The sequence below is a fragment of the Mytilus galloprovincialis genome, chromosome 9 (assembly GCF_965363235.1).
Source record: "Mytilus galloprovincialis chromosome 9, xbMytGall1.hap1.1, whole genome shotgun sequence".
Taxonomy (NCBI): domain Eukaryota; kingdom Metazoa; phylum Mollusca; class Bivalvia; order Mytilida; family Mytilidae; genus Mytilus; species Mytilus galloprovincialis.
In genome coordinates this window covers 55,669,857-55,683,672 of record NC_134846.1, presented here as the reverse complement: position 1 = coordinate 55,683,672, position 13,816 = coordinate 55,669,857, and the positions used below count along the sequence as shown (strand labels likewise).

General features: G+C 30.9%; 1 protein-coding gene across 4 annotated transcripts in view; it reads left to right on the top strand.

Moving 5' to 3' along the window:
• LOC143045353 (uncharacterized) overlaps positions 1-13,304 on the top strand; it is a 127,715-nt gene extending 114,411 nt beyond the window's left edge. For 3 of the 4 annotated variants that reach the window (XM_076217808.1, XM_076217806.1, XM_076217805.1), the window contains 10 exons: positions 404-570; positions 1,011-1,172; positions 1,350-1,511; positions 1,842-2,003; positions 2,485-2,754; positions 3,986-4,069; positions 4,882-4,969; positions 5,424-5,649; positions 7,785-7,871; positions 9,024-13,304. In XM_076217808.1, the coding sequence (XP_076073923.1) occupies positions 404-570; positions 1,011-1,172; positions 1,350-1,511; positions 1,842-2,003; positions 2,485-2,754; positions 3,986-4,069; positions 4,882-4,969; positions 5,424-5,649; positions 7,785-7,871; positions 9,024-9,254 (1,639 nt within the window). In that variant the 3' untranslated portion in view covers positions 9,255-13,304. Of the gene's footprint in view, positions 1-403; positions 571-1,010; positions 1,173-1,349; positions 1,512-1,841; positions 2,004-2,484; positions 2,755-3,985; positions 4,070-4,881; positions 4,970-5,423; positions 5,710-7,784; positions 7,872-9,023 lie in introns of all 4 variants that reach the window. The other variant, XR_012968936.1, reaches the window with a different exon arrangement.
• Positions 13,305-13,816: the final 512 nt, after the last annotated feature.

Here is a 13,816-nt window from a genome sequence, read left to right as displayed (position 1 = left end):
CAATTGTTTTGCATCATGAGATTTTAATATATAAAAAAAATTATATAACAAATACCTTACATATATTTTTAGACATGTAGACAAACGTGAATTGAAAAGCTTTACTTCATTCTAAGAAAAACTGTGATATTTCTAATGTAAAAAGAAGTGTAATGTGTATTTTCTATATGAGTTAAGGTCAAATTAGATTGACTTTGGAAGCTTAGCAATAGCTACATTGAAGTGAATGTTCAATTTAAAAAAAAATAATTAAATGATAAATTAAAGAATTTGTGGAAGTATGATGAACAAGTTATGCTTTTGAAGATTTGTTTTCCTCTTATTTTGCAAGTTAATTTTTATTGATATACTACCTATTCTAGACTGATCTTAGTTTACTCGATTTTTTCCTCTCTCGTAACAGGAGCTTGATGAGTGATGGAGTAAATGCTTTGCCATTGACCCAGTTAGAGACCATGATTAAGAATGAGGAATTCAACACAGATGATTTCTCCTGTGATGCTGAGAAACTGGTGGTTAAACCATACATCAAATGTCAGACTGGACAGATACTAGTAGACACAATCTGTGGTAAATATCAGAACTAGTCTTGTTTAAGGAGTCAAGCCCTTTCCAGCTGTTTTAAGCAATTTGAATTTATATTCTGCTTTTACACCACAATCTCTGATTAGTAAAGGATGGAATGCTCAGACATGTTTAACCTAACCACATTCTTCATGTGTATCCCATGTCATGAGCCTTTAATTCAATGGTTGCTGTCTGTTCTATTCCTTATTTTGATACAGAGATGAAAATATTAGACAGAAAATAATTTCTGATCCTTTTTTGTGGTAGTATTTTACCTTGTTTTGATCAAACCCTCATAACTTGAAGATGTGTTTGACATGTTATGTTTCTAAAATGTGTATTATAGTTTCTCTTAAAATTTCATACATTTTACACTGAAGTTATATTAGATGTGTAAGTTCAAAGTATGTTGTAGAAAGTCTTTTTTTTCTTTTCAATTGTAGTGAATTGTATTAGAGGAACATATTATGATAACACCAATGAATTATGTGGAGTATGTCCTATAGGACAGTATACAGACCAAGAACGGCAAACAACATGCAAATCATGTGCCCTAGGTTACACAACAGAGAGTTCAGGGACAACCAGTTCAACACTTTGTTATAGTAAGTTTTCTTATTATATGTAAGTCACATGTCAGTCATGTGATGTAGGGTATTGAAAAAAAGTTCATCCATGGATGCAAAAAATTTCAAATTTCTTCTCTGAATATAAAATTTATTTGAAGTTCAAGGATGAAGTAGAAAGAGTTTTGTAAAAATTGGACTCATTTTCATTTACAGAAACTTGTAACATTGGAAATTATTATGACAAGAGACTCTTAGACTGTAAACCCTGTGAGAGAGGCTACTACCAAGATGAGACAGGAAAGACAACTTGTAAATCATGTGGAAATGGGCAGACAACTGAGAATACAGGATCTACTTCAGTGACTTACTGTCAGAGTAAGAATATTTATTGTTTGTTTTTTTACAAAGTAGACAACAATTGCATAAGTCTGTATTTTATTTCTAGTAAAGTGTAAACATTTTTTCTAATGTAAAGGATTGTATTCATTGTTTGTTCAACAAAATTAGAATGAACCTTTGCCATTAGTTGGAAACTTTTGTTTAGCATGTTATCAGAAAATCACAACCTTTTATAAATGCAGCTCTTTGGTATACTTTTAAAGATGATAATCATAACACAATTGGATTGACTTGTATGACTTATGTACATCCACCCTGTACCATATTCCTTACTAATTTATAACATAGTTTTTTCTAACTTTCCAGATTCCTGTAGAGCCGGTACAGAGTTATCAGTGTCAGGTACATGTGAACTTTGTGCTCAAGGTACATATAAATCAGATGACAGTCAGGACACTTGTCAGCCTTGTCCTTATGGTTTTAGTACACAGAATAAAGGTGCTACGTCAGTTCAACAATGTTCAGTTGGTAAGTTTCTTGATGAATTTCTTTATCTGAAAATAAGGAAACATTTATGATCTTGAATTATGTAAAACCCATACTACTTTTCTTTCACAATTGCTATGCAAGTGGAATATGCAGATTCCTTGCCATATAATTTCAAAAATATTTGGATGAGCTTATATCTGTATACATTTTCAAATCTGAAGAAATGTTTATGCCATTTCAGGGGGAAAATATTAAATATTTGATCAGTTGTTACTTCCTATTTTATTTATTAGGTGTTTTATGACATGAAGCAGTGAAACACATTGTTTTACTATGTATTCATTTTAATTTAAAGATATTTTGGTGGTTTAATAATGTCCTAAATAATCATATATATAATGTGTACACTTGTTAGCATTTTATTACATTTATTAATCTTAAGATTTTTTGCTTTTTCTTTTTTATCTCAATTTTTCTCCAGTTTTACTGTCAATGATAAATTTTGCTATATTTTTCACAGTTTCCTGTCCACCAGATTATAAATATGACAGTGCAACAGACAAATGTGTAGTTTGTCCTCCCGGATACCACCAACCTTATCAAGGTCAAAGCTCATGTATACCCTGTACTAAATTTGATAGCGGTATAACGAAATGTTCAACTGGTGAGATAGATGAATGTGCCATACATCAGGATAATTGTGACGATAATGCTGAGTGTAAGGATACAACAGACTCGTTTGAATGTCAATGTAAATTTGGCTTCAAAGGAAATGGAACAACATGTATTGGTGAGTTTTGTTATTTTATTTATTAACGCTATTTTACAAACTTTTCTTTTTGATCTTGCTGACTGATAATTTCCTTTCTCTATGGAGTTGAGTAATATGAAAATTTATCGCTAGAAACTAAGGGAGCATGTGCTCATTGTCAGTGAAATTAACAACGTCGTCATAGGTAAAATAGCTATAAACAGATTATCATTGGTCATCTCAACTCAATTGCTTTTCTCAGTTTGGCCATACTGGCTCAAGTGAGGAAATATATCTTGTTGAGATAACCAACAATAATCTATAATTATTCTCTTAACTAAGTTCTAAGATTTAGTTTCTAATGTTAATTTGAATTCTTATACAAAAGTTGTCCCAAGTCAGGAGCCTGATATTCAGTGATTGATGTTGTTTCATGTCTGTCATATTTGTGTTTTTTTTTTCATATGTTGTTTTGTTAAAGATTAGGTTGTGAGTTTTATTGTATGAATGTAAGAATGCAATTCGAATTCTTTGAATTGCATTTAAAAAAGAAAAATGATGTGTTAACTTTGTGACATAGATCTATAAATGTATGGAGTTCAGATAAAAAATGCCAATGAAGGAATGGTTTTCACATTAAGCGAGATTTATCTAGTTCTGTCCAAAGATTTGCTTAGAGTTGATATGTTATTGCTGTGAATATTTCTGTATTGATTTGCCAAAATCTTTCACTTCATTTCCCAGAGACAGAGATGTATTCTTATTGTATTTTATTGTTTGGGTTGTATGAAGTCCAATAACGGTTTATAGATGATGTTGAAGGGGTATTTAAAAAAAAGAAAACCCATGAGGTTCTCCCATGGTAGGTATGGCTTATGGTCTGGTGACGTAGAGCTAAGGACAGGCATGCAAGGATAAGTTGGTACTTCCTAAGTGTAAACAAATCCTCCTACAGTTTTCCACTCCGAAAACTTGACTTTTTTTTCTGTAAAATTTATGAAAGTAGTTACCATTTTTGTGTCATCAATCCTATAGTTTTCAACTGAGATTTTACAGAAAGATTGAACATACACAGAGGTTGTGCAGCTGCTATTACGGAACTATTAGATGAATATAAATTTTTATGGCATTTTTTTAGGAGGGGAGGGCGAGGGGATAATTTGTGTCAGAAAATTTCAGGTTCCAGAAAACTTCAAGAAGAACATGTAAGAAAGTTTATGCATGAAATATGTATTGAAAACCTGGAGTAATATAATCATGTTATTTTCAGATAAATGTATAGGAGCATGTTATGGATACATTGCTTGTATCATTGACAACAGTGGTGAACCTCAGTGTAAACAAGATACCTCAGGTATTAAAATAGTCTTATTCAGCATTTGACCTTTACTGGTTTACTTTTATAAATTGTTACTTGGATGGAGAGTTATTTCATTGGCATTCATACACATCTTCCTATATCTATTATGTATAAAAAAAAGTTACCTCAGATAGGCAGTGTTATTTCAGTGTTAAAAGATACTCCGAGCTGATAGTCTTACCTAAAGTGTTGACAGCAATGTATTATGTTGCTAAATACCAGTAAATGGTAAAACAATACCTTGAAATATTCAGATAACGTAACACTCCCAATAAATCCTGTTTTTCATACATATCCAGCTCTTCAAAATATGTCTAATGATTAAAATACAATTGTTAAAAGGAGAAAAAAATTATTTGCAAGAAGTTCTGTGAGTCATGATCCATAAGGTTTTAATAGGATGGCAAAGAAAATGAACCAAAAAGTAAGGATATCACAGAAATTCCTTAACATCATATCTCATTTATTGTTATCTTTAGTACAAAATATTATATAATTGTTATATAATTTAGTAAATTTGTAACTATGGCAATACTAAACATCACAAAATTATGTAAGATAAAAAAGATGGGTTTGCTTAATGAAATTAAGTACATTGACAGCTTCCAAAATTTGAATACAAACCTAAGCTCATAAATATTACTTATCTTTTAGTGCACGCAGTGTAAAATAGATTAAAATTAAATGAACAATTAAGTAATTGAGAACAAAACAGATAACTTTACTTTCTTGGCAATTGAATGTAAATATAATATAATTTATGTTTTTAAAGAAGTGCAAATTATGTTGGGATGTTTATATTTTAGATACATTCCCATTGATAGCTGTGGCAGGCGGAGGAGCATCGTTTGTATTGATAATAATCCTGATGATTGTAGTTGGTGTCTGTAGAAGGTAAGTCATATTGAAAGTTGGAGGTGGGAGGGGGCATCATAGTTTGATATTAGTCCTATTGGTGTCGGAAGTTTTGTAGTATTGAGGAGTGGAGCTGACAGACAGGGTATATTGGTATCAGTTTCAGCTGTAGGTTCTATGCTGCCAAAGTGTAAGTAGTGTTGCTTAGGGTATAGCCAAGGTGGAATTGACGGAATACGCAGTGGTTAGATCTGGCTTAGAAAAATACATTTTGCCTGTTAAAGTTGGGTTCTGGACAGAATGACCTTTAATTTATTAAATTGATGTTTGAGAAAATATTTTTTAGATGTGGATAAATTTTTAAAAGTTCTGCCCATCTCAATAACTTTAAACATTATAGCAGAATTTGTTCATAAAATGTGAAATTTTTAGAATTTAAGCCTTTATAAATTTTTGAAATTCCTGAAATATTAATAACTTTTTGCTTTTGCAGAAGGTCTAACCAAAAGAAAAGAAAAGAAACACCCCATAACTACCAACATATGGACAGAGTTCACCGTGAATTGGAGGTGGTTACTTATCCAAGAGGTTTACCAAGAACAGTACAATTCAGAAATAATCCTGCTTATTCGGACTCAGATCTCTCTGATCCAACAGCATACCATAGCGGACAAGCATCAGCCCCAATATGGGCGAGACCAGTCTTCCCTGACCATGAGGTAGATTTCTCAGACCTCTGAGGACTGCATGCTTACTTATAACACCAGCATGGGGAGGAGGTGTGTTTCTGCTAGAAAAAAAAACTGCATGCTACAATCTCTTCAGTTTATTTTTTTTTTTTGGAATGTTAAAATTATGCGAAATTTTATTGATCAGCTATTGCTTAGTTTACTGGTAATGGAATGTGCTAGTGTCTAGCTTGTTTTGTTATACCCTTTTCTTGTTTTTTTTTTTTTTAAATTGGATGAGAAAGGTTGTTATTTTTTTTAGTTTGAAAAATCAAAAAAAAAAGGATTATCAATGAAACGGTATAAAATTCCTGAGGTCAAATGGAGATAAACATTGCAATTCTTTTCTTAAACACAGAACAGTGCCAAAAAAAGTGGCTGAACACAACACTTTAGTGTAGAAGCCTTGTCTAGTTTTAGTTGCTAGAAAGATTCAATGATATTAAGCTACAAAATCAGTAGACTTCTTGAAACAATTATTAAACTTAGCATCATTCATAAGTACCATCTATTTTGACTTTTTGACAAGTTAAGCTAGAAATCCCTGTAAAAATATTCTTTTCAGAGAAATAAATTTATATGCAAAGAAAACACCACTAGCTTGACAGTATATTTTGAAGGTCAAGTAGTTGAAGGCAAACATTTCAAACTGTTTTTTAGAACTATAAATGTAAGAATGTCCAATCACAAGACATGCAATTTGCTTGAAACCACTTCTTCATTGTTTTATAGTTGCAAGAGGTTATTTTTAAGTCTCAAATATAATTTTAAGGGGGAAATTGGAGAGATGAATCAATCAGGAGGGAAATAAAATTGTACTAAAATAAAGTAATGTTTATTTATGACTGCTCTAATAGAGTAGTAGTAAGGACTGGTATTGGTTTTCAAGGAAATTGATATTAATTTAATTCTTAACAACTGTTCATGTAGTGTATGCCTTTTTATTTTTACAGTTAGGGTTTTTTTTTACTGTGAGACATCTGTCTACATATTAATGTTCTATTTCTTTGTCATTTGGTCTCTGTTAGAGAGTTTTCTCCTTGGCAATCATACCACATCTTTTTTATATACACTAACATATTATAGTTAGAGTAATAGAGGTAGTATTGATATAAATATACAATAATATAGCTAAGATGTGATAATTTTATATCATGACTCATGTAATGTAATTATTAGCAATGTACAACCTATTTAGTATTATATAAGTTCTTACTTGCAAATCTGTTTAGTCTAGTCAAATTATATTTCATTGCTTTTCTATAACCATTCTGTCATTTATAGAGCTTTGGGTATGGTAAGGACTCTCCATTTATAAGACTATATTTTGACATTATGTATGCCATACTATGGGGGGAGATTGTTGTGTACATTTCATTCATAATTGTTTAACTAGATTATTGGATTTAAAGTATGTCATTCAAATCTTTAGGTAAGGCTATGTGTTATTAAATTATGAAAGAAATTAAGTGAAATGAAAACATATGAGACAGTCTTTTTTAAGGATATAGATGTTCATATGCTTAAATCAAAATTATTTTTTAAAGGCCAAGTGAGCTTGTCATTTTGTATCAGTTGTCCTCCATTAACTGTAACACATATCTTCTGTTTTTAAACTAATGGGTTAAACTTAGTGAACTTGACCATAATAAAATTGAGAATGGAAATGGGGAATGTGTAAAAGAGACAACAACCCTTCAATCTTCATTTGAGTATCCAGTTTAACTTCAAGAAACCCATGCAAGTTTTGTCTGTTGTCTGGAGCACTACTATCAAAAAAGAAAACCTGACAGGGAAACCAATTTCATTTGTTGAGATCTACCTATTGTCAATTCCCCTCAAAGCTGTCTTGAGCACTTTTTAATTGAGTTATTGCCCTTAAAGACATTTTTTTAAGAATTTTTGGGTTTTTGCCTATTATCAAGAAAAATAAAACAGACAGAGAGTAACCTATAGCCAGAATGATCAGTAAGATAAGATATACAAAGAACTTAACATTGCAGAAATCTTTGATGATTTTAAGCATTAATTTATATATGGTACAACAATGTAAAACAATTTATACATGTATAATACATTTATTCAGTCATTTATAGAACTGTTTAGAAGCCTTAATTTCTTTACAGGACTTATCCAAGTATAGTGAAACATCATTGAAAAGACCACTTAGACTAAGAATAACCCAGGAGATGAAAAATGATCAACAATTTGAGGTGAGAGATAGGCTATAAGAAATCCTTCTAAAAAAAATATTTATTTCTATATATCAAATACATTTCTGGAAATAAATCATGTAACAAAGCTTAAAAGTATTCTGAAGAATACATTGAATTGTTAAAACTGGATATTCAACTTGCTAGTTCACAAGGTAACAGTCCACTGGAAGACATGTTACCCTACCTGGACGCATTATTCTGACTCTGAGCTGACAAGTCTTTGCTCTTACTCCTTATTGATTATGCCAAGTGCTTTACAGAGAAGCATCAGAGCCAAGTGCTTTACAGAGAAGCATCAGAGCCAAGTGCTTTACAGAGAAGCATTAGAGCCAAGTGCTTTACAGAGAAGCATCAGAGCCAAGTGCTTTACAGAGAAGCATTAGAGCCAAGTGCTTTACAGAGAAGCATCAGAGCCAAGTGCTTTACAGAGAAGCATCAGAGCCAAGTGCTTTACAGAGAAGCATCAGAGCCAAGTGCTTTACAGAGAAGCATCAGAGCCAAGTGCTTTACAGAGAAGCATCAGAGCCAAGTGCTTTACAGAGAAGCATCAGAGCCAAGTGCTTTACAGAGAAGCATCAGAGCCAAGTGCTTTAGAGAGAAGCATTAGAGCCAAGTGCTTTACAGAGAAGCATCAGAGCCAAGTGTTTTACAGAGAAGCATCAGAGCCAAGTGCTTTAGAGAGAAGCATTAGAGCCAAGTGCTTTACAGAGAAGCATCAGAGCCAAGTGCTTTACAGAGAAGCATCAGAGCCAAGTGCTTTTTAAAGCATATTAAAACTGACAAGGATTCAGACCCATAATTACCCACAATGGTAGCAAACATGCTACCTCAAGACCATGGAAGAGGTTCATCAGAAAAGGAAATGTTATAGAAAATAATATTGATAGCAATTTAATGTATACATTCCCTGTAGAATATTAACGAAAAAGTTTAAATGAACCCTACAAGACATTTCTGTTAGTTATTTCCCTTCAACAAATTAAATATGTGCAACTGCAGTGAAAATTTGAACATTGTTCTTAAATTTTATTTGGTATAATCATGGTTTAAAAAGAAGTTAACTGTTAAAAAAAAAGCAAACCTTAATATAACTCTTTAACCATCCTGTGTCAAAATTGTTGTTGTAAATTATGTTTTTTTTTTTTGCAGATTGAAAGTAATAAGAGTTGGCATGATTCATCACCTGGGTCTAGTCTGAGTCAATACCGAGATGATACACACCACTCCTCCCCTAACTCAAGTATAAGTAAATATAGAGTGGACTCTAATCCTAAGGACTCCTCTCCAAGCTCAAGTATCAGCCAGTACAAGGAGGACTCACTTCATAAGAATGATAGTCCTATATCTAACAAGAGTGACTTCTCAGATTCTTTTTTCTGAATATGGACACAAGAATAACAACTTCATAAATAATCCAGTTGATGAGTCAGCCAATTGTTAGCTGATTTGAAACACAAGATGTGTTCTCTGAGTAATTTATTACTAGACAAGAAATGGAAAACATTCTTCCTGTAAGGAACAGATGGTTCCAAAATGACAATATAAGAAACTCCAAATTAAACCAAGAAGAAACAGTTTTCATTAGAAAATCAAATGAAACAGTATTAAGAGACTTGTGAAATATAAAAGGAAGATTACTTTTATTAGAAAATAAGCTGATAATGAAATGTTGAACAAAAATCACACCACATAAGCTGTTAGATAAAAACTGTTTCATAAAACCTATGGCCTCAGTCAAATATTTATTTTGAAATTAAACTGAAAAAATGTGATTTTGCTTGCCAATTAATCCACAAATGCAATTTCAAAATATGAAGAAAAGAGAGATTGTGAAAATGTTGGTTTCCAACAAACATACATGACTCAACAGAGCTACTGTACATGTTTAAAACACCAATGTTATTCCTAGATGCAGAATGATTTAAATATTTTAACAGCTAGAAAAACAATTATTTGATGACGATGATTACCTGTTATCTTGATGAGTGATATATATTAACATATGTCAGATATCTGCATATATATATATATGTTAAAATGAAGTTGATATAGCTGAAAAAAAAACATGGATATAATATATGAAAAATAAATGTTCAGTATTTATAAATTCTGTTCACATTGCCAAGTCTTTCCACAATGTATGTGCCTTGTGACACTATAGGATGTGTGTATGGTAGGTGATCAGTGTATTATACATGTTATGCCTTGACAGCAAATAGACAAAGTGTTCTTAATTTAATGACAAGCCAGTATTGAGAGAGAAAGATTCAGGAAAAGACAAACTTTCAGATTCTTCCTGAAATCTGACCATTCAATGCAAATCTGATGATATTGTAACTTTGTAATTATTTATTGTAACATTGTAATTGTTTATTATAACATTGTAATTGTTTATATATCATTGTAATTATTTATTGTCACATTGTAATTGTTTATTAGTTTTGTTTATTTATCAATCAAACACATGAAGACCATTGTGTGTTCAGTCATCATATCATATAATGTGAAAGATTTCATTGTTTGTTTTATATATATATATATATGTTTTACCATTTTTCATTCATAATTTGTCTATCTGAGTTGAAATGCAGTGTTTACTGACCAACATCATGCATGAACAGAATACATTACTTTATGATAATTGAATTGTAACTCTTGTGACCGGAAATGCACCACTCGCCCCATCCAGGCATCCAAGATGAACCTCCATCATGTCCAATTGACATCAATAGCATACTACATCTGCAATAACATACCTCCTAAAATGACAATCTTAAATTGTACCCAGTGAAATAAATATATTGGATGAAAGTTTAATTGATAAGTGATATAATGATCCTTCATTAGAAAGTAAGTGGTACATTCCATACTTGTATCATAACATACTTTTTACATAGTTTTCATCATGGTTTAGTTTTTACCAATATTTTTCTTGAATTTCATTAAGCACTGCATTGAGTTTGTCAAAATTTCATTATGGAATTCGTTTGTACCCCAAAAAGAGGAAGTTTACTAGCTACTTTTTTTTCTGATTTATTTTTCTTCTCAAATATCTGATGTTAATTTTTCCAAAAAGCTGCATTATCTGAAGTATTAGGACAAGCATGAGACTGTAGTACATATCTAGATAAAATTGAATGGTATATTTTTATTGATCTTTCCGTTGCAAGTTCTTATTGTTTTTTCTAGAATTTTCACTAGATTTGGTCAAAGACCTACACTTGAATATTGTATATTTACGAGATGTACTTCATTATTTGTTTGTTAACCCATTGCTGGTAAGGTGCCTATACTTATTTATAAATAATTATTTGCCATATATATATATATATGATTAAATATTGCTCATTGTTATCGTATTTAATTGAAATTAATGTATTATCGTAAAGATACAGTATTTAACAAAACCATTTTTACAGCAAACTTTACTGTCATTATATGGTATGCATGTGTTTTCGTCAAGAACAAATCTTTAGCACAAATGAAAGGCTTGTATTAGTAATTGATTGTAAGACAATCTGTTTCAAAATAACAAGCCATTAGACCTTTATTGTGTTTTACCAGTTTTGATGTTCACTACAGCAATTGTTTTTTCGCTTTTGATATACACATGTTCAGTATTTCTCGATTGACACATTACTGATGTATTATCCTACGCTCAGCATATGATTCTTCATTTTATTTATAAACCACAAATTTATGTATACATAGTACAGAATTATTTTGATAAAAATGAAAGAATAAGTGAACATTTTTAAACGATTTTAAGATAGCCAAAATTGTGATAGGATAAGTTTTAAAAATATGAAAATTTAATTTTGAAAGAAAAACTGTTTTTCAGATTAAAAAAAAATAATGATATTCCCCAGTTTGAAATACCCTTTTAGAAATTTTTAAATATTTCATTAAATATTTTTTTGTAAATAGTTGAGAGGAAATATTTTAGTGTCTTGTGAATTGTGTCACAATACAGTTTTTAAACTGCCATATTTATTTGAGGAGGCTAAATATAATCATATATTTGTTTTTGCATTTATTTATTTATCAAAGTGCAATTTTCCCTTAAGAATCAAAACTAAATGTTATTTTGTTAAGTTTACTTCGTATGTGTTATTTTTTTGCTATAAAGAAAAAATTGTTAATTTATCATGATGTATCTTGCTTCAAGATTTTGCTTTTTCTGCTTTTTAAAATTGAAAGCTTCATTTTAGCACTTGCTTTTTAGCATGTCAGGTGATTTTCAGTACAGTATTACAAACAATTTAGTCACTATATCATTACATAAGAAAGAAAGTTTTTATAAAAAATTGTCTATTGTGGGTTTTTTTTTTAAACATCAATGAAGTTGTTGTAGAAAAGATCTTTTGAGCTAATTATTGCGCTACAATATCAAAATGGTATTAAAGAATAAATGTTCCAGCTTCATGATTTTCTGATAAAATTTTGTTGTCTTAATTTTATTATCAAGTTATCCTTATAGAACCACTGAAGATGTTGTTAATCTGCCTTAATCTTTTCTTCTATATGTATTTTGAATCATAATGAACATGTCTTTTATCATTGTTTATGGAACAGCATATTGTGGGAAGCATATTTATAAACTCTCTTCTTTGATATGTATTTTGAATCATAATGAACATGTCTTTAATCATTGTTTCTGGAACAGCATATTGTTGGAAGCATATTTATAAACTCTCTTCTTTGATATGTATTTTGAATCATAATGAACATGTCTTTAATCATTGTTTATGAAACAGCATATTGTTGGAAGCCTATTTATAAGATGTCACATGATCATGTATTAGTATCTGTCTCATAGCTAATGTAAGATTTCATTCCACATCATGTTATATTGCATATGTGCCATATTTAGTGTAGTCTTTTAGAAACAAATTGTAAAAAGTACATTTTCAAACTGGATTTATATAGGGGCTAGCCATGCTAGCTGAGGACCACCTACAGGTGCAGGATTTTCTTGCTGCCTTGAAGACCCATCGATGACCTTCCACTGTTGTCTGCTCTTTGGTCAGGTTGTTGTCTCTTTGACATATTCCCCATGTCCATTCTCAATCTTATGGATATATCCATAATATCTCATTTTTATACAAAAGTAAAATTTTAGCAGGGGAATCCTTTGTCAAACAAATGCATTAAATGGACTATAATAGTGGTTAGTAATATGTTGTTTGCCCTAATGCAAAAGTGGTCAATAAGTCATTATAATACACAAACAGTATGGAGTTATAAATGATTAAACACAGTTATTGCAACCAAATATCTGACAAGTTAAAAAAAGTTTTGCAATGTTCAGTATGAAAATGTATATTTTATCAATTTGTTTCTGAATGTTTTAAACAGCATTGTTTTGTGAGCATTAAATATTTGATAAAAGTTTGTAAATATCAATAAAATAAAGATTGTTTTAAAGTTTGTATGTGTTGTGAACCATAAAGTTTGTATGTGTTGGGAACCATAAAGTTTGTATGTGTTGGGAACCATAAAGTTTGTATGTGTTGTGAACCATAAAGTTTGTATGTGTTGGGAACCATAAAGTTTGTATGTGTTGTGAACCATAAAGTTTGTATGTGTTGTGAACCATAAAGTTTGTATGTGTTGGGAACCATAAAGTTTGTATGTGTTGGGAACCATAAAGTTTGTTTGTGTTGTGAACCATAAAGTTTGTATGTGTTGGGAACCATAAAGTTTGTATGTGTTGGGAACCATAAAGTTTGTATGTGTTGGGAACCATAAGGTTTGTATGTGTTGTGAACCATAAAGTTTGTATGTGTTGGGAACCATAAAATTTGTATGTGTTGGGAACCATAAAGTTTGTATGTGTTGGGAACCATAAAGTTTGTATGTGTTGGGAACCATTAAGTTTGTATGTGTTGGGAACCATTAAGTTTGTATGTGTTGTGAACCATAAAGTTTGTATGTGTTGG